The 21785-nt window shown below is 35.4% G+C and overlaps 1 protein-coding gene across 1 annotated transcript in view; it reads left to right on the top strand.

Moving 5' to 3' along the window:
* Window positions 1-20322, top strand: part of U2SURP (U2 snRNP-associated SURP domain containing) — a 33265-nt gene extending 12943 nt beyond the window's left edge. The window contains exons 12-25 of the mRNA XM_010085231.1: window positions 908-974; window positions 1063-1226; window positions 2346-2508; window positions 2738-2817; window positions 3874-3961; window positions 5199-5321; window positions 6738-6894; window positions 7279-7374; window positions 7962-8028; window positions 8959-9121; window positions 14933-15043; window positions 17504-17622; window positions 18459-18635; window positions 19809-20322. Coding sequence (XP_010083533.1) covers window positions 908-974; window positions 1063-1226; window positions 2346-2508; window positions 2738-2817; window positions 3874-3961; window positions 5199-5321; window positions 6738-6894; window positions 7279-7374; window positions 7962-8028; window positions 8959-9121; window positions 14933-15043; window positions 17504-17622; window positions 18459-18635; window positions 19809-19947 — 1714 coding nt within the window. The 3' untranslated portion in view covers window positions 19948-20322. The remainder of the gene's footprint in view (window positions 1-907; window positions 975-1062; window positions 1227-2345; window positions 2509-2737; window positions 2818-3873; window positions 3962-5198; window positions 5322-6737; window positions 6895-7278; window positions 7375-7961; window positions 8029-8958; window positions 9122-14932; window positions 15044-17503; window positions 17623-18458; window positions 18636-19808) is intronic.
* Window positions 20323-21785: the final 1463 nt, after the last annotated feature.

Here is a 21785-nt window from a genome sequence, read left to right as displayed (position 1 = left end):
AGTCATCAGTGGAAGCAGTAGCATACATTTTAAAAAAGAAAAATGTTGCCCCCCCGAAAACATCCAGGCTAACTCAATGTGAAGTCCAGTCTTCCTGGAGACTGATTTCTAACCTTTATCAAGAGCTGGGAATAATTTTTATTTGATGTCAGTGCAAATAGGATTAAACTTTACCTGATATAGTGAAGTTGTCAGAATTTCCAGCTCTTGTCATTAATGGAAAAAAAAAGGATCCATTTCCAAATTTCTTGTGAAATGCAATCTCTGAAAAACTTTTTCAGAGAAATACTAAATGACCTTTTAATAATGTTTTAGTTGCAGTAAGGTTGCTGTGCTTAATTTTGATTTTTATATGCAAATAGAGGAAAATATGCAGGTCAAAATATCCTGACCATTAAAAGTGGGCTCAATTTTTTTTTTTTCTGCTTTTTTTCCTGATCTTGTTAAAGTGTTCTGATGGACAATTGACTGGTGTAAAACCTCAAGTCATTTAGCATTCAGTCTGAGCAGCCTAACTGTATAATTACATGTTCCTGCACCACTTATTCTGAGGTTGCAGTTGTTCCCATAGTGACTCTTTGCCCTGATGGTTCCTCTGCTTTACTGGGGGGCTGCACAGTCATTCTTTCTGACCTTTTTTGTTCTGCTTTTAACTTCTGAGAAACGCTGTGCCTTTGTGGAATTCTGCACTCTGCCTTGCAGATTGTGTGTGTATGTGCGTGGAGTGGTTGCACTTGTTCTGCACAGCCGTACTGTAGGTGTACGTGATTTTAGCTATCTTGAATTCACTTGGTAGCTGAGGTGGGATTCTGAACAGGGTTTGGGTGTATTTTTTTATTACTTTGAATTTGCTTCAGTTAAATAATTTGTAATATGTTTTGTGTCTTTTCTTTGCTCTTCGATTTAGGTTTTTATTCGAAAACCAGACTCCAGCCCATGTGTATTATAGATGGAAGCTTTATTCCATTCTTCAGGCAAGTAGAATTTTAGTTACAGTTCATAACTTCAAGCATAATGAAGTAAAAGAACACCAAAATACTTTTTTTTTTTTTTTTTTTGTAGGGAGATGCTCCAACCAAGTGGAGGACAGAAGATTTCCGTATGTTCAAAAATGGATCATTTTGGAGGCCACCACCATTGAATCCCTACTTGCATGGAATGTCAGAAGAGCAAGAAACTGAAGCATTTGTGGAGGAACCGAACAAGAAGGGAGCGCTTAAGGAAGAGTATGAACTTCCATCAATTTATAGTGCTGTTTTAACTGCTAATCTGCTTGGTTTTTTCGTGTTGTGTTTTTGTAGTTATAGTATGTCATCCCTATAATGTTATTGTGCTTGTCACAATATTACTTAGAAACTCTCTTAACCTCACTGCTTTTCAGTTAGTCTTTTTTTGATGATACTTGTTGATAAATGTGTTCTGGATTTGGTTAGATTTGTCATCACTGAACAATGAGTCCTTTCAATCCAATTGTTATTAATTTGAAGGGGAGTGGGAACATGAGAGTTTTTCCCCATTTTCTGTTCCTATCTGTTGGTGGGGATATATCACACCTTTCTCAACATTGTTATGACCTCATGATCTAAGCAGTTATTATCATCTTAAACTTACTGATTTCATCAGAAATTAAAATTGGGAGCAGTTATTAATAAGTAGGAAGAGACAGATCACCAGAGTTCTTTGCTGTGAATTTTAAGTGTGGTGGGGATGGCTATGGTAGTGGAAATATGTACGTGATTTTCCTAATTTTGTGGTTATTGTTTCAGCTGTGTTCTTAGCATGTGGAATTTTTTCTTATTATTTTATTATTTTCTTCATTTTTATGATACCAGTCATGGTTCTAGAGGTTTTAATACATAATTTATTTCTTACATCTTCTTTTTGAAAGGCTTAAAAAGATACTCTTTTGAGAGTATACTGTATATATGGAGGTCAGGGAAAACCTGAAATGCTTCTTACTAGCTTTCTGAATCTAATGTTTCTTATTACACAGCATAAATTAGAAATTACTTGCATGCATGCTTTAGACTTGCCCATTTTGATTTAGGCTTAAACTAAATCCAAAAAGTTAATTACTTTAGTAGAGGTACTGACTAGGTGCTTCTCAGTTATTTTTCCTTGATTTCTATATGTGGTCAAGATTTGAGTGGGAATTTTTAGCACTTTGTTTATGTAATGTGGATGCATATGTTCATGAGTCACTGAAAAACTCAGGCAACAGAGTATAAATATATTTAAAATTGCTTTTGTCCTAAAGATGGAAAAATCTAAAACATCATTAAATGGAAATTCCCCAAAGTACTGTTAATTTTGTATTGAAAGTATTACAATTCCTGATGTTTCAGACAGAGGGACAAATTAGAGGAAATTCTGCGTGGATTAACACCTCGGAAGAATGATATTGGTGATGCAATGGTTTTCTGTCTAAATAATGCGGAAGCTGCTGAAGAAATTGTAGACTGCATTACAGAATCCTTGTCTATTCTGAAGACTCCTCTTCCTAAGAAGGTGTGGAGATTTCGTATAATCTTGTCTTTTGGTGAAGAGCTCACTTAACAGCGTGTGCATATAGTGTTACAAGCATTTATTTCCTAAATTTGAGATAGCATGAGGCTTTGTATTAAAACGTGGGCTTGAATTTAACTATGCTTTTTTCCTGTGGGATTTTGCTATATATTTTTATTCTTTCTGCACCTGCTTGTAAATAATGTTCTGCCTTACTGTGAATTTATTGTAGATTGCAAGATTATATCTAGTGTCGGATGTGTTATACAACTCTTCAGCTAAAGTTGCCAATGCTTCCTACTATAGGAAATTGTAAGTATAGTATTTTGGGTGACTGATGATTTAAAAAAAAAGAATATCCTCATATTCAGTTTTGTACATCTATGGGTAAACATAGTTGGAGAGAAATTCACGATTTTCTGTGAGGATACTGTTACAACACTGACAATATTTATATCTCTTTGCATGAAAATGTGTAAGATGTAGCACGTTAGTGCGTAGGATTGCTTTGTAATGCAAGAAGAAGTGTATATGCTCTATGCAACGGACCACTTTGATGGAACCTCACAGAAGCAACAATAACTCTTTACAGAGTACCTGTAGATAATATTCAAGATATGGTATAGCACATAATCCATGTGAAGAAGTCACTTTTTGAAATAGATTTTTTTTTTTTTTTAATTAAAAGGTGTTTTTTAATTCTCCATGAGGCTTGGAGAACTTTAAAGGGGATTATGTACTTTTGTTTCTAAGGTGCTGAGCAGAATATAGGAAAAAAATCTAAGGGAGAGTACCTTTGTCATATTTAGATATTTGATTATGTTCTGCTTCCTGGAGTCTCTCTAATGTTATAATAACATGATGGGGAATATTCAGCATGTTACAAAACTCTAGCAATTGCAAATGATGGTTCATGTTGCAGAGGGTGTTTGCTGTGCCAGTCTATTTTTTGCACATTGGGAGAAGCTCAAGGGAAGCTAGGCAGCTGTTACTGTGCTTTCATTGAGGCCCTCATTGACTAAATTAGAATAGACATGTAATTAAGAACGTAATAAATATACAAATTGGATTTTGAGACAATTCTTTCGTTGTATGTGAGGTTGTAAAACTCCTTTTATCCTCCAGTCTTTCCAGGCTGTATAAAGAGACTGCAGCAGATGTGAAGATCTCCCTTCACAGTTCTGTTGTTGTCCAAGGTGATTTAATACACAGTAATCATCTTTGCTTTATAGTTTAGTTCAAGGCCACTCTAAGGATGAGAATCTTGTGCTTTTGAGTCCTGTGTCACAGGTTTTTTCATTAATTATGTATGTCCAGAAAACATATATTACGAAGTTTAACTAAAGAAATGTATATGTTTAATTCTAGTTTTGAAACAAAATTATGTCAGATATTCTCTGATCTCAATGCTACTTACCGTACAATACAAGGCCATTTACAGTCTGAAAATTTCAAGGTATGTATTTCGTTGTTATTTACATGACATAGAAGTCAAATAAATAGATGTTCCTGCACAAGAGATTGTATACTATGATAGGTGGCTTAGACCTTAAGCTTCCTAATTACGCCTTTTTTAAAAATAAACAAACAAAAATAATTTTATCTCTCACAAAGATAGCCATGAAATTAAGGAAGAAAATTATCATCGAACATCTAAGTGTACTGGTAGATATAGTTGTGGAGTTGAGAGGATTTCTATCTAGTACTTGAATTGTAAACAAGGCCTTCTAGCTTTCTGGTTATTTTTGGACCATCTATATTTCAGTTTCAAAAATAAATTTGGGCTGCTCAGTGTGGAAAGAAACTGCTGGACATCACAGCATAAAGTTACTTTTTAACATTTTTTGTGATAGGCTTTGTTTTTTGAGGTTTGATAAGCAGTCTGACCGTGTGTAGTTGAGAGTGATTTTTAGATTAAGTGCTCTGCTTCTCACCATTCTTATGTTCAGCCTAGCTTTTCCTTCTCCTGTTTTAAAGATGTCTCTACAGTTCTTTTTTTTTTTATTTTTTTTTCTTTTTTCTAGATCAGAAGGTTTAAATACAAAGCTTACAGTGTAGTTGGCTTTTCTGTATTAAGGTCCTTGTCCTCGTTGTCCTACCTTCTCTGCTCCCAACTGAGAATCAATCAAGTCTAGTTATCTGCTATTTTAAAACTGTTTATTAAATTATATGGTAAAAACAGGCAGTAGATTTTTTTATACCGACATCTTCAGCTACATTTAACATGTCAAGCTTGAGCTGAACTCCATAATTTCAAATATACTTCACTTCTACAAAAAAATGAGAGTAGGAACATAATTTCAGTTCAATAATAAGAATAAAACACTGTTAATTTTAGTTATTTTACAAAGAGAAAGGTATTTTCAGTTACATTTAGTAGAGGCACCTGCTTGGAACATCTGGGCAAAATGAAATTTACTGTTGGGCTAGGAACTATGAGCAGCTGAAATTGGTAATGTAACAGGAGTTTAAAGGGAAGAATGAAACCCAAGTGAGATTTTTAAAGAAGCAGTTCCTATATACATATTTTTTGTAAAATTACTAGTCTTGCCTAGCATAGTATCATTGTAATATACTCCAGTATGAAACTATTTAGGAGTAGCTGTCTACAGTAGTTCTCTGTGGTGTATTTCCCATCCCTTTAAAATTTCTTAATGCAGATTTCTTAGAAATTTTTTTGCTATTGCTTCTAGCAACGGGTGATGACATGTTTCCGAGCATGGGAAGACTGGGCGATCTATCCAGAACCATTTCTGATCAAACTGCAGAATATTTTCTTGGGGCTTGTAAATATCATGGAAGATAAAGAAACAGAGGTAAGTGACCTTGGTAATGATGCTAACAGATGGTGAGAAAAAATGTGTGAATATAAAATAGAGCTGACAAGGATTATTTTGGTATCTCTGTTAGGGTGAATAAAGCTTTTTTTCCTCTGAATCCTTCCTCTTAAATACAGGTGTAACAGATATTTTCAGATGCAAATCCTGTTTAATCTATTTATGCATTTGTTGCTTGTAGATTAGGTGCTGTGGTGGAGTTACATTGTGAAACCATTTCAGAGCAAAGGCTAGTACAGAATGACAGGTATTTCCTTTGTATTGGAGATGCTCTGTAGTATCCGTGAATTTTGGGTTAGAGTTTCAGGCATTAGTTTTAAATTAAATTTAAATTAAAGAGAGTTCTAAAATAGCTAGGCGTCTGGCTACCCGAATCATTCACTTTCTTTTTGTGTGCCACCCTTATATGTAGTAGAGCCATCTGAGCTTTCTTAGTTTGAGAGGAAGCTTGTGATAGACCATTTACACTGGTGATATTCTACTTTGGTCTTTGCTGTGTTGTATTAGAGCAGTAAGTTGCTAGCTTTTTAGTTATGCTATTACCTCTTTTTTTTACCTCTAGTTATGCTAGTTACCTCTTTTTTAAAATAGGGATTATTTTAAACAGAATTATGTAGTGAGTTTTAGTTGTTACACAGTGATGTATAAATTATTATTCGATATTTTGAAGCTCCAGGCTTAAAATTTCTAGAATGCCATTAGCACTGAGTGAATGTGTACGATCTGTTTACAGTTACATAGAAATATTATTTAAGAGAATCAAGACAGGGGACACTAGCAAATGGATTTATGTTTAGGATAAGTTCATTTTGTAACTCTGCGGAAACATGCCTTTCAGAACAGCAGGAGGGAGACGTGCAGTATAACTGGAAGGTTAGCTTATTTCCCTTAGCAGTAGAGCAGGGTGAATGTGCACATGTGAAGGACAGTGCCTGTACCTAACACATCAGAATATGTAGGGGTATTTATCATTCATGTGTGTTTCTTCAGTTTGTGTTCCTGCTAAATAGTTGATTTCTGTCAATTGTTCAGACTACTGGTTCTCAGGGACTCTCTCGTATGTAGTAAGCATAGTTTATCTGACTGCAATTGTCTCATTTTGAGCTAAATCTCAGCTTAATATCTCTTCTTTTGACTGTAGGTGTTATAAAGCTTCCAGTACATTGTGGACAAATTCCAAGTTCTTGCTTATAGTTTTTTGTAAAAGAATATTATTGTATTTTTCCTTTGCACTAAGCAATTGTATTTGGTAGCAAAAATTGTTAAAGTTGAGGTGTTTGGGTTTTAGGTATTTTTAAAGCTACTCCTTTAAAAATAAGTTAATCAGTAATTGGAAAAGTAAAGAAAAGCAATGTAGATTTGTTCTTGAAATATTTAATTATTATTTGCTTTCAGGAAGTACCAGATGATCTTGATGGCGCTCCCATTGAGGAAGAGCTTGACGGTGCTCCACTAGAAGATGTGGATGGAATTCCTATTGATGCTGCTCCTATTGATGATCTGGATGGAGTTCCAATTAAATCACTCGATGACGATCTTGATGGAGTTCCTTGTATGAAGTGTTTCAACTTTGCCTTCAGTTTGAATCTTCAATTTTAGATGATCTTTTTGGTTTTCCCCCCCGAGTAGTTTTTACAAGTAGAGGCAAGAATTAATGTGGCATGTAGCTTCCTGAAATATTGACTTGATTAATTTAAGTTTGTTCTAGGAAGAATTAGTGTAAAAACTGCTTTTATTTTGTAATTACTTCAGAGACACAGTAGGTGTCTTCTGATGTTATGCATATCAGGTTCCAAATCCTAATTTATTTTCTTTGCAAATAATAAAATGGTATAACATATTTCAGTATTTAAAGTTGATTGTTTTATTAGGATTTTTGTGTTTGAACTTTTGAAGAGCTTTGGAAATTATTTTTCTCTGTCTCTTTCTCCAACAGTGGATACGGCTGAAGACACAAAAAAGAATGAGCCTATATTTAAAGTTGCCCCTTCAAAGTGGGAAGCAGTGGATGAATCAGAGTTGGAAGCTCAAGGTTAGTTTTCAAAGTATATATTGAACTAAAACACTTCCTTAAGTAAACTGAAAGCTTAATGTCACTTACCTATTTCATAATTATTTTCAACTGATGTATTTTAAAGTGCTAATGTGATTTCTGTAGTAATACAATAGGATTTTAAATTGTAACTTTTTTTTTGGTTGTAACTTCAGTGAAGAAAATAGTGTATTCTGTTTTTGTTATTCTGCTTCAATAATCCACCAACCTTTAACAATTATTTCCATTTCATTAAGAGTAGATATTAAAAAAAAAAATCTGGGTGTGTGGTTGACAGTTTTTCTAAATATTTGTTTGGAAGATAAAATTTTACAAACTGACAAATACTTGTCTGCTTTTGAAGAATTTACTGAAACATGATACACAATGTAAGTGAATAGTTTTGTGAATAGTAACTATTCCGATAACGTGCAGTTTTGATTATTTCTATGAAATGGAAAATCTGTTTAGTGCTAGATGCTGATAAATTTTATCACATTGTAATTTTTATTATATCTACAAATGCCAATTTTCAGATTAAATTATAGCTTTTTCTGTTGTTAAAATTGTCTTACTGTCTCTTCTAGCTGTTACTACTTCTAAGTGGGAACTTTTTGACCAACATGAAGAGTCTGAGGAGGAAGAAATTCAAAAGTAAATGCTTTTTCATACTGATGAAAACCATATTCATTTCCTGCCTCTGAGACTGACTGAAAATGAAATTTTGAAAATAGGAAAATAAGAAAATGGAGAAAAATCGGGATTTTAGTGCAGCATGCTTTCAGCCCCCATAATTTTCTTCTAACACGATAAATTGCACCTTTTGGTAGAGTTGTTAACCATAACCTCTAAATTCATGCTGATTTGATAACTTAATGTCAGATAGTAAGAGCTAAGGTAATAGTATTTTACAGTTTGGAAATCTTTGTGTCTGATATATATGAAACCTCGGACTTTTGCTTTTGAGACACACACAGTGAATAATGTTCTGCTGTATGTGTTTCTGCTCATAGACTCCATGCCATCTGTTGTTTTTGAGCAGTCTTTTACTGTTCTTTAGGCAATTGAGAGCATCTGTGCTCTAAATATCTTACTGTATTGCATGTAGCACTGCAGCACTCTAGTGGCCAGTCTGGGCATATAATTTTGAATATCTGCCTTGTCTCAGGTTTGTCTCAAAAAGCAAAAGTGTAGTAAATTTTGTTCTTTTATAAAACTTATTGTATTTGAAAAGCACAGTTACAGCACTAGAAGAGATTTTGTTGAGGTAGTGGACTTGTTTTGTAGTTGATTTAGATATGTATTTGGTGACTGTAAATTTCAAGAATTCTTCTGCCCTCTGTTTATGTGAAAAGTGTAAATTATCTGAGTAATAAAAACTAATGATTTTATTAAATGAAAATATTAAGGTATCTGTCTCACAGGTGGAGACTGTTTTGCAGCTGCAGACTTTTACATAACAATTTCAGCAGATGTAAATACTAGTAACTAATCATAGAAACTAATTATGAGAGATAGTAAATTTTGTAACAGATAATTGTCTTATATATATATCAGTTAATTCTCTGTATGTTTTCTGTAAAGTCAAGAAGAAGAAAGTGAAGATGAGGAAGACACTCAGAGCTCTAAGTCAGAAGAGCAACACATGTATTCCAATCCTATTAAAGAAGAACTTCCTGAATCCAAGTCATCAGTCAAATATTCAGAAATGAGTGAAGAAAAGCGTGCCAAACTCCGAGAGATAGAGGTCAGCATATGGTGTTTTGTGCCACCTTTCTGTACCTTTCCAACCCTCTCCCCTACCCCCACCCGCCAACTTCTCCACCCATAAAAGGGAGTTATTTTTACTGAAATAATTATAGTCCTGTTATATAGTGTTTGTTTTAGTCCAGTGTATTTTTATAAAGGTGTGTTTGTTTACAGCTTTGCCTTGCCTTGATATGGCTTTCAAAATAATGCAGTAAAAAAAAAGGAAAAGTTGAGTCAGGGGATATTGCATGTTGAGAATTGCTCTTTTTCAGGGTCAATACCACTGGTAGCCTTAGAGTGCTTGGGCTCCTCTACACTTTCCTCCTCTTGGCAAATGGGATCAACTTTTGGATGTGGCCTTAGTCCTATGCCTTTCTTGTTCTCTGTTTTGCCCTGAAGTGTCTGTGTTTTATTACATTTAAAAGTTGCTCTTTTCACTGTGTCAGACATCACACAAAGAAGTAGATGCAACTAAACCAGGTGGTCCTGGAAATGGGACATTTTAATTAAAGACTTACATGCCATTTATAGGGCTCATGCTTTTATCCTTTCTCCAAGCATAGGTGTTAGTATAGCTGTTAAGGTGGATGAGCACAGATTCTTATGTCTTCATGCTAGCTTCTGAGCTTGTGGTTGACTGAGAAGGTAATAGGACTTGAATTTAGCATGAGCTTTAGCTAGCAGTGAAGGCTTTCTGTCATACAGTGCCATGCAAAAACAGGTTTAAAATTGCATGCGACTTTCCAGCTGGTATTCAGTATTAAACCCCATGATATATTGAATACTGAAATTTATGAACCTTCTGTTCAGTGCATTCAAATGATATTAAGAAGCTGCTAAAGTAGTTGTTGCAGTTGTAACATCTCCAAGTCACAGATGATAATTTGCATAGTATTTTGAAGGTGGATTTGCAGCTTCCTGCCCCGTTGTGCTATAATGTACTAATTAGCTAAAATCAGACGTTAGCAAAGCCCCATAATATTCTTTTAAGATGTACAACCAATAATATTTTAAAATGTCACAAGTCTTGTTTCTCACAAATGTGCTTCTTTTAATAATTCAGATTATTAAAATTAATGGACTGTAACTAAACACTTAGGAACTTCTTTGCATAGCACTTTGAAAGTTCATGATGCATAGCGTTTGAAGTGAGTAAATTCTGTATCTAAATGGGATTTATGTCTGAGGACTCATGGTGGCAGTAGTTCTGTAGAAAATATATGAAGTTAGACTAAAGGAAGTACAAGTGAAGATAGTTTTCATTTTGCTGTAATAGTGATTGTAGCGGTTAAGGAAAGGCTCCTTTCCAATTGAGTGTCTGATTTATAGGTGTTATCCTGGCAGTTGTGGAGACAGATTAGGAAGTGATTTACCTTAAGCATTGTCAATTTTACACTGCACGAGTCTTGTAAGTTCTTTTATCAATGTATCCCATATGTACTAGTTTTAGGTGGTAAATATTTGAAGTTTTCAAGTGCCTCTTCTGGATTTCAAGGTCCTGTATACTCTTGTCAAGAAACTGAAGTTCCATGCATTTTCCATTATTTCTTTATCTGGATTATGATGCTTAGTATGCAGAATACTAATAAAACACTTTTGTGTGTTTGTTCATCATAGGAGCTATCCAAGGCTTGTAGTCATCAGTAGAACTATATAACCCCTTGGTCTTTAGAATCTGAGGTTTCTGTACCTAGTTCATTTGAGGCCACTGCAAAATGTCAAAAAGATATTTAATTGGATGTCTTATTCATTGTGGCTTAATAACAACAGATGAGACAAATTGGCTCTTCCTTGACCAATAGTTTTGCTATTTATAGAAGTTGTTCCTTAGAAGATAGTTACTGTTCAGCATATTCTCTATTTTAAATCTTTGAATCTACTTCTGCTTTATACAAAGACAGAGGAATTGCTTAGCTCCAAGACACATGGCATCCTGTGAGTGTGATTGAGCATGCCAGAGGTCCGTTACAGCTAGAGAGGTATTTGACATATGTACATCAGTATCGCTGTCATCTGTTGTTGATAATATTGTAGCTGCAGAAATTTCACTGCTCGTAGACTTGCTAGAAAACTCAAGCTTTCAAAGAAATAATTTGCTCTTCTTCTGGCAAATTCTAGGACTTGTCGCAGCCGTTGTTGGAGTGAGTCTGTTTTAAGGAAAAACAAAACGCTTTGGTCTGCTTGGGTGTCTGTCTTGTCTGTAATCAGACTAGATTTGAATGCTATTGCATATCGAGCAGAAATTAGTATATTTCATCAAGTGTCTGGTGATTAACTTTACTCCTAGTATGTAGTATGCAGCTAATTCACCTCAAATAAGTTGTGTTTGAACCTGGCCACTTAAGCTGTGAGGCTGTGTAACTGTAGAATAACCTCTTGTGAAAAAGCCTTTTTTCCCCTTGAAGACCACAGTGTGTGGACTCAGTATCAGCAGAAGATTAGAAAACCAAGAACGGTTTTCTGAAAACAGATTCATTTTAAGCAAGGGACGCTACCCACAGCACACCTGTTTGTGTCAAAGTGCAAAAAGTTCCAGGCAGTGCTTCAGTTTGCGTCAGTCTGTGGTTTCCCTGAACCAGGGTAGCAAGATGTTCCCGTTTCTGTACCTTGCTAGCTTACTGGTTAGTCTGCAGTCAAGGCCTTGACTTCTAGGAGAGGCTGAATCTTCTAACCACTTCTAGAGGTGGGGAAAATTTCAAGATGAGAACCAAAAGACAACAACAGTAGACAAGGGGCATGTTGTGCAGCTGTTTATTCTGCACTTAGCAGAGATACCTCCTCATGGTTAGTGGGTAGGATTGCTAACGGGAACTCCAGTGATATTTGACACTTCTGCACTGCAGTCTCTGAAAAACTCCAAACTCTCTCTGCTGTGGGAGACCACTGTGTCTAAGAAATTAGCATTGCAAAGTTTTGGCAGAGGGTTATGAAAAATTTTTCCCTTCCATGTTACCATGTGTATTACTGACTCCAGAGATGGTCTAGATAAAGTCAAGGTCTTAAGGATGAATAGGCTTTATAGTCCTTGTCTGTTAGACAAGAACAGTTAAAGAATAATGTATTCAATGAGAATATATTAGTTCTTTCTAAATGCAAATTTATGAAGTGGAATGCTTACAAAATTCATCGATTCGATGCTTAAGCAGATTTAAGCCCCGGTTCTAAGGATCTCCTTCTCCTGAGGGGATATCTGGAACTATATGATAGGAATATAAACATCATATACTCTACATGAAGAGATCAATAAGAAGAGTGTTGTCTACAACCAGTACGCTACAAATAGTGAAATGGTGAAGGGAGATAACCAAACGTATAGGTTTATGTAATAATTCTGAACAGTAGAATTCTTTAGAGGATTATTTTCTGGACTTTGGGACCTAAGTAATTACTTTTCTTTCAAATCGTAGCTACAGTGGTGATGTTTTAGAGCAAGTAGCAAAAGCTGCTATATGTGAAGGTATAGAATGAGCTGATCTAACTGCTCACCTCTGCTGAAAGGGAATATCCTGATTCTACCTGTGCGCTGTGACGCTTGCTTATTCTGCCCGTACATCTCACTAATCTCGTAGATAGATTTAGTTGGAAAAACAAAGTAGAAGTCTTAGAGGCATGTTCATACCGTGACAGCCCAAGAGGCCTTCTGGATCAGCTGAGCCTCCTCTGTACCCCTTCTGTTCATTACTGAAGGTGATAAGCAACTAATGGCTTTGGAGTTTACATGATGGTGGAGAACGCAATCTTCATTTCTTACCAGAATAGGTGGTGCACATTGACACTGAATATATAGTTCCAAGAGGTATTCCTGCTTTTGAATCTTCTCCATTTGAAGCAGGGGGAGAAGGAAAAAATGCCTTTATGGAGTGTTATGTGACAAATCATAGAATGGCTAGGGTTGGAAAGGACCTTAAAGATCATCTAGTTCGACCCCTCCTGCCATGGGCAGGGACACCTCCCACTAGCCCAGGTTGCTCGAAGCCTCATCCAGCCTGGCCTTGAACACCTCCAGGGATGGGGCATCCACAGCTTCTCTGGGCAACCTGTGCCAGTGCCTCACCACCCTCACAGTGAAAAATTTCTTCCTAATGTCTAGTCTAAATCTGCCCTCTTTCAGCTTATACCCATTACCCCTTGTCTTCTCACTACCCCCCCCGATAAAGAGTGCTTTCCCATCTCTCCTGTAGCCCCCTTTATGTTGGGGGCCCCACATCTGAACACAGTATTCCAGGTGGGGTGACGTTAGTTTTCCATTGGCTGCTGACTATTTAATTTGCTGAATTGTAAGCAAAAATGAAAAATGCTCAACCATAGGTAGAGCTTGCTCTGTAAATGAGGGAGGTAAGCAGAACATTTGTCAGAAATTTATTGTGGTACAAGATAGCAATGCCCTTTCTGCCACACCCCCCTTTTTCCCCCACCCCCAGACGAGTGGCTCCATTGTGTTTGAGACTAAAATGAAAAATGTGTTGTTGGCATAACTGAAGGGGATCCTGTTCAAAGTAGTGCTATCCTTGCCTGGGTTTTATGTCTCTTAACATATTTGTTCTTGTGATCAGTTTGGGTTTGTGACACCTTTCCTTTCTGCTCGGTCAGGAATTGGAAGGGCTGATTAGATTCACATCCAGTCTGGCCTGCTGCTTTTGAGAGGGAAGAAAAAAGCTTTAGGGTTTGATTTTATGCCTACTTTGTATTAGACAGTTGAGGACCTGGAGAATAAGAATTCTTTCAGATAATCAAAATAGACACAGTTGCAAACTCTTTTCCGTTGTGTGTTTTTGGTGTGGAAGAGTTAAGTATTTCTAAAGAGAAAAGTATTTTCTGTATTTGCTAAAAATGAAACCTCAACCACTGGAAAAATTTACTCATATATATGACTTTGTAGGTCAGTATCGAAATAGGAAATACAGGAGGGTCAGAGCATAAACATTGGAAGAAGGCTGACAAATACAGCATGACTTACTACCAAGCTCCTCCCCACCCACCAGAAGAAGAGACATCTTCAAAAAAAATTGAAGGATTGTTTGTAAAAGGCCATGGCAGTAAGAATAAAGAATTGCCTAATGATGAGAGATGGGAGTGAAGCTTTATGATGTGAATCAATTTGGAGGAAGGTTTTAGTGTATCTAGACCAAACAACAAAAGTCCACATGGAAAAATTCTGACATTTACTTAACTTTGTGGCTAAGTTGGGAGTATTATTACTGTAAATTTAGTGTTACATTTAGCAGCACTAGTGAACTGAATTTTGTTGCTATGCTTGATAGCATATGGAAGAGGATTATTTTAGTAAAATTAATTTCTTTCAAATCAACCACTCTGTGCAAACAGCCCTGAAGAGGAGACACATTTGTTTCATATCCTAATTATGTCAGTCATTTGATTTTAATATTTAGGGTTAAATGGAAAAAAGGCAGTTTCTAAAGGAAACGTGGAGTAGACAAGAGAAATTGAAACAATGTATTAAGACACCTGCAGTAAATGATCTCATTTTGAAAGAAAAAAAAAACCTATAACGATCTAAGAGCTATAAGGGTGCAGTGTTCTAATGTTGGGAACAGAATCTAGTAGAATAACAGGAAAAAATCCCGTTATTTTTAGTTCTTAACATGTCTGTAAAGAACTGCAGGTGCCTGCAGAGGAGAATGCGATTTTGTTGCTTTGATCCAGTTTAAATAAAGTCAGTATCTTCTTGTGCACAAACTTGTATAGAAAGAACGAAGGACACAAATTATATATAAATCATGGAAATTTCATTTTCAGCCACTGGATAATAGTAAGCCCAATAACCTAATGGTCAGTATTATTTTCACAGCTTAAGGTGATGAAGTTTCAGGATGAGTTAGAGTCTGGGAAAAGACCCAAGAAACCAGGCCAGAGTTTTCAGGAACAGGTTGAACACTATAGAGACAAGCTGCTCCAGAGGGTAAGAAATGTTCTTTATGTTTGGCTCTGATTCTGTGATAGGCTTTTATTGGGTTTATCAAATGTAAGGTGGCATTAAGTATAACAACACATGGTTCTCGTTAAAATTCTACTGTAAAGTCAAACTGCATGTCTAAATCCAAGTGCTTTCTGCACAGTAGGTATAATCTCTTTTTAGTCAAAATAATATACTATTTCATACTGTACAGATGGGTGTCATTAGAATGTATTGAACCTTAAAGAGGTTACTTCTGGATCTACTACATAAAACAAACTGTTAGGTGTGTGAAAGGAAAGGGGGAACTGTCAATTGAAGACGTTCATCACACTTTTCATTTTGCTTTTATTAATTAATCTGTTGTGCTACGGGCTTCCAAAGGAGGAGAAAGAGTAGTATTAAGCAGCATACATGCTTCTGGTTCTCCAGTGTCTAAGATTTCCTGGATAATGCCAGCTCATACTGTCACCCAAGAGTGAATAATTACCATTACCATTTTTAGTAGCCCCCTCTGAGCTATGAAGTCAGAGCAGCTTTAAAAATTAGCATCATATATGTGATGTCATGTGATCTTGAATCCTTCGAAACATAATGAAAGAAATGTAACCTGTTTGGACAGTGCGTTTAGTGAGAGAGACTAAGTGGCAATTGCTTATCTAATCTGGTTTCACAGCCTGACAGATCAATGATTAGGTACCCATGCAGTTTCTTGGAAGCTAAATACAAACAGGCAGTTTTCACCAGCTGTTTGTCTGTCACTTGTTCTTTGTATTATTTGATGCTCAATAGCTGACTAATTCACTAAAGTAATTTTGCACAGTACCTTGAAGAAAAAGACTTGTAAAAATTAAGAACACTGATCCCTGAAGGAGATTTACACATTTGGAGGTTGACATTTAGCAGTCAAGACTTCAATTTTTATAAGTAGCTTTCTTTTTAAATGTAGTTGTATCCTAAAACTTCCTGCTTCCTCAGTGTTTTCTGTAATTGGAGAAAGAAGTGATTTGTACAGTAAGCACAGAATTTTTAGTGAGACAGTAGCTTAAAGAAACAGAAATCATAATCCTTATAACTTTGTTAGATGCTTTGTATTGAATTAGTTCAACCAGATTGCAACGTTGTAGATTTTTAATAATTATCTTTTCTGTTTTCACACAATGATGAAGGTAATATTTAGTTAAAAAATATTTAATCATAATGATAACAGATGTTCTTTAAAACCATAATAACCCCATTGTTTAGGGAATAACTTTATCTTTTAATGCCATTATAAAAAGTTAGTTTGTAGTATAATAATAATGCAATACTGGTTCTGATTGCATTTCCCATGAACTTGGTGGTTGGTCATCATTTTTTGTCCTAGTTTACTGTAGAATAAGCTTTCCAGGAGCAAATTTCCCAGTAGTATTGTATATTGTTAAGACAGCAGGTTTTTTTTTAGGAATTTACAGCTATTTAAAATACTGTTTATTTGTATTTATCAAGACGAAATAGTTACGTTATGCTGTCAAATAAGTCAAGTACATCTTAAGAGCCCATTGATTTTAGTGGAATCTAACAATAGTTTGCAATGGTAGGAATAATGATAAGGGACACTTTAAAATTTTACTGGTAAGTCTTCCATGTAAAGAAGATCTGAGACTAGATTAGTATAGCTATCCTGATATTTCCTGCACTTGTGTTAATACCCCCCCCCCCCTTTTTTTTTCCTACCCCCCTTTCTTTCATTTAGTTAGGTCAGCCCTTTGTCTTCTTTATGGGATATGCAGGGAATATCTGTTTGGTTTTTTTCATGGAAGGAATTTATGCCAGTACTGAAAGAAGCTCATCTCGATCTCTGTGTTCAGAGTTGATGAGGGCGTAGGTTTATTTTGGTGTAATTAATATTCTAACTATTTGACGGACAAATAAGGTGTGTTCAGGGTATATATTTGCTTTCAAAAGGTCCTGTTGGTATATAGAAATGGGCTATTTTTGTGGGTTTTTCTGTCAGAGTAGATGTTAATGCAGAATCTTGTTTGTTTTGTCTTTAAGTGTCTTGTAGTTATGAGATTATCTCAATTTTCAGTCCGGATTAATGAAGATGAATGTGTATGTTTTAAATGGAAAGGGGTTCCTGGTATTCTTTAATGTTTAGTTTAGAAAATCTGTTACAGATGTAATATCTCCCTGAAATTTGTAAAATAGAAGACTGTTCATTTCCAGTTACTCAGACTTTCTCACATAGGCTGACATCTTTATGTTTTTGTCAGTGTTTGTATTACAGTAAATGTTTCTGCTGTGTACAAAGCAGTAATAAAGATTTGGAGAGCAGGTATGGTGTGACCGTTAGTTCCCTCCCAGATTATGTGCTGTTTTCCTTCAATACTCAGTGCTTTTATGCCATTTGTGATCAGCTTGATTGTCTTTCCTTAATGATTAGTCACACCTCATCTGACATCATGAATGCTTCCAATAATTTAGGAAAAAGAAAAAGAGTTGGAAAGAGAACGTGACAGAGACAAAAAGGACAAGGAGAAATCTGAATCCAGGTCCAAAGATAAGAAGGAGAAGGAGGAATGTACACCAACAAGAAAAGAGAGGTATGGCTTTCCTTGGAGTAAAGTGGATGGGAGGAAAAACCTCCCAGATGGTATCTTTGTACACAGTGGCAGCCTTGAAATTATGTTGTATCATGCATCTTGTTTTTAAAAAAAAACGCAAAACCACCGAAACAAAAAGAATGCCCAACAACAACAAAAAAATGCACTTTGGACATTAAAACATGTTTCAAAACTTTAAAGGAATTGTCGTTTTTACCCTGTCCCAAGTGACGTGCTCTTTGGAATAGAATCCCCTTTCGTCTCATTTAGGCCCTGAGGAAACACTGTAAAATAACAACCAGTTGAAAACAGTGTATATTTAACGCTCTTTTAGCAGTAAACTGACAGCAATGTGTTAGAAAACTGTACTGAAGTTATACCACAAATTATTTGCAGTGGTTTAAATATTGGTAATCTCATAGTGAAAATTCTTCAAACAGCTAGTTTTAGGCTAGTTGATTGTACACTCTGATCTTCTAATACTTGTATGGCCAAACTCTTCCCTGGTGTTCGGTGTAGATGTGGTAAAATGCCTTGCTTTTCGGGAAGCTATGACAGAATGTTTTTACACTGCCATAGACAAAGATGAGTCACAGACCTTATTTTTTTTCAACCAGAGAAAGTCTGGTTCACATGTTGAAAGTGATTTTTTTTTTTTTTTAATTTTTAAACTAATAAAAAGACTACTACTTTGTAATTACTTAAAATGATATAACACTACCTTGGCAAATGAAAATATCTACAGAAAGGAATCTGTTTTCTTAATATACATTTGCACTTCTCTTTGTGCTTCTGCTTGTGTATATACATTAACTCTATCTGCTTTCTTTACAAAGAAAAAGACGACACAGTGCTTCACCTAGCCCATCTCGCAGCAGTGGCAGTAGACGAGCAAAATCTCCGTCACCAAAATCAGAACGCTCAGAGCGCTCTGAACGGTCCCACAAAGAGAGTTCACGTTCTCGATCATCACATAAAGATTCTCCCAGAGATGTCAGTAAAAAAGCCAAAAGGTAAGCTGGTATCTTCTCTATTTCAGGCTGTAGGAAAAGTTGAGTACATAGGTGTGTTTTGGTTGGGGTTTTTTTATGTGTGTTTTTTACCAGAGCATATTTGATAAACAAGTATCAGAGGAAATACGCAAGCAGAAATACTGCTTTAAACCAAAGCACCTTGCTGCTTTATTAGCTTTTTATTTGCAAAGGACAAATCTTCTGTAGCCCATAGAACTTCTAGGACTGTAGAAGCAGTTCACTGATGATTTGCCTTTCACTGATGATTTGCTTACTGAAGCTCCTCTACCATGGTTTTGTTTTTTTAATGAAAAAAATCTAGTTTAGATACTACTTATGGGTTTTTGTTTCCAAAGTAGTTATTGCCTAATCTCCAAACCAACACAAATATTTGTCTCTAGTTAATGTAAAACTTGGGGTGAGATTTTATTATTGTATTGATGCTTTTGTAGCTCAAAAATAAAAGGTTCGGCTTCCACTTCTTTTAGAGGTGTAGAATATCTAATTACTATAAGATGCCTCAGACATGCTGAGGAAAATTCCTTTGATGCTGTTGAGGAAATTGTAGTATATATTTACAGTATTCAGATTCTTGTGCTATAAGTTAGGAAATGAAGTAGAAGTAGAAGAGTATTTGAGATTGGGGTTTTTTTTAGAGTTAATATGATGGTCCTTCAACTTAGCTTACATCAGATTAATGTATTAGGTGTGGGTTAGATGACAGTAAGTTTATTCAGTGTCCATTCTTTTTCTGTGGGGTTCTATCACAAGCTGAACATGTTTGAGAATCAAAAGTATTTCAGCATAACACAATTCAACATAGTTTTTCATTTCTGTTCTCTTCTGTATGGATATAGGCTGCTATTAATACAAGAGCCAAGGTGGTTGAGGCATATGTGGAAGGTTGTGAATTCCTTATGTTGGTTTAAGAAAGGCATGAGTTGGTGTTATTTTGCTTGTGGATTCTAAGCACAGAAGTTAAGCTCAAAATATATTAAAAACCTTGTAATGCAAAAATTGCTTTTTGCAAAAACAAGATACTGATATGTTACTTCTCCTTACTAGAGAGAAATATTTTCTGCCTTGTTTAGCTCTGTAAATGAATGCCAAATAGCTGTACAAAAAGTTGGTATTATCAATCAGTATTTGACATAAAACTTTATTTTATTGCAGGTCGCCGTCTGGCTCCAGGACACCCAAAAGATCAAGAAGATCACGATCCAGATCCCCTAAAAAATCAGGGAAAAAATCCAGGTCTCAGTCCCGTTCTCCTCACAGATCTCACAAGAAGTCAAAGAAAAGCAAACACTGACATTGTTAATATTTTTTATGATGCTGTCACTTACTGGAAATGCGGTTTTGTTTTTGTGCCTGAACAGTCTGTTAAAAAACAAAAAAGCATTCCTGATTTTTTTTTTTTTGTGAATGCACGTGTATACTCATGAGTATCGGCATCTGTAGACCTGTCATTGTTTTATATTGTACAAAATATCTTCATTGTGACTATTTCCCAAATGAAACATTTTTGTGTTTAGAAGTTTCATCAGAGTTGTGTGTAGCTGATCTGCTGGCAGTAGTGATATTTTGTTTTAGAATGTTGTGACATAGCAGAAATAACTCAAATGTTCCCCCTTTTTGTAGCTTTGACAATTTGAATTAGATTTCAAATAAAATCTGAACAGAAAATTGAGATGTTGTTTTCTTGCCCCACTGGTGATACAGATCTCTAAAGGAATTCATAGTTCGTTTGGAAGTACTGTGTATTTCAGACATACTATGGTGCTTAGATCTTTCAGTATGGTGGTAGCTCTGTTCCTGTTTTCACTAGTTTGACTTTCCAGATAAAAGCACCTTTTGAATCCAGTGGATGAGTTTTCTTTCCTACCGTGATATTTTACTGTAAGAATAGTTGAACAGTCTGGTAACTACCACGATAAGCTTTACAAGTAAATCTTTGCTTCATATTTCTCCATTTTAATTTCAGGGAAGATTTGTGACACCAGAATAATGTTTTTGTTCATTTTTAAAAAAGGGCCTCTCCAGAGATGCATCATATGTATGTGTATGTATGTCATATATATATGATGTATCAATAACAAGCCATAGTTATGGCATTCACATGGAACAATAAAAGGACAGCAAGCCTGAGGCTCTGTGACTTCTTCTTTAAGTATAGGTACAACAATTGCAACCTACAGTATACTATTGTTTTCTAAAACTGATTTTTACTCCAGAAGGACAGCTTTTACATAATTTCATTGAATTTGTTAATCTGTATTGGAAATTTTTCAAAATAACAATTTTTTTATTACATATTTTATTTATTAATGTTTTTTAATTGAGGCTGTTTCACTTTTTTTTTTAATGTTAGGTTTTTCCCTTCTCTATTATTCCATTTCATATCCTGTGTTTTAGGCATTGATGTGGCTTTAAATTGCCTCACCTTGGTCTCTTTATCATGCAACCTTTCTGTGCGTGGGAGGGGGGAGGGATGAGAAATGGGGAGGGTTCAATGTTAATACTTGGAGGTGTGGGCAGATTGTAATAAAAACATAAAATTAAAAGGGATCTGGCCTCCTGTGAACTGTTTCTAAAAGCAAAAGCTACAGGCACAAAGTGCTGGATGATGGCCTGCTATTATACTTTTCTATCTACAGGATTTACACTGTTAGAATTTTGCAAATGTGCTGGGGGACATCTTACGTTGTACATTTATATATAGCCTAAGAGGCAACACTTTCACAATCATGATCTAAAATGTCTTTTAAAAAACATGCATATTTAATTTAAAAAAAAAAAGTTCTCAATTTTTTTTCCTGATGGGATACTTTGTTGTAAGATTATATAAATTGTTGCGAATGTGAAAATTAAGTGGAGAATTCTCTTTGATAATGAGAACTGAGAGATGGTCTGGAATACTGAAAATATGGAGAATGCATGTGTACTGTAAAGACTTTCTTAGAATGAGTATTGAATAGATGCATTAATAATGAGAAAATAATACACCTTATCTCTTTCTATTACATTATAAAGAACCTGTTTTAGAAATACACAGAGTTTATTTTTTATATTTTTCTTTCTCCCTGTAACATAAGGTGTTTCAGATGCACAGATTTTGGTAGCTAAAGTCACTTTTTTCTTAAATGCTGT

Source organism: Pterocles gutturalis, unplaced genomic scaffold (assembly GCF_000699245.1).
Source record: "Pterocles gutturalis isolate BGI_N339 unplaced genomic scaffold, ASM69924v1 scaffold43690, whole genome shotgun sequence".
NCBI classification, from domain to species: Eukaryota; Metazoa; Chordata; class Aves; order Pterocliformes; family Pteroclidae; genus Pterocles; species Pterocles gutturalis.
The sequence above is the reverse complement of the archived record's forward strand: the minus strand, read 5'-3'. Positions and strand labels throughout refer to the sequence as shown.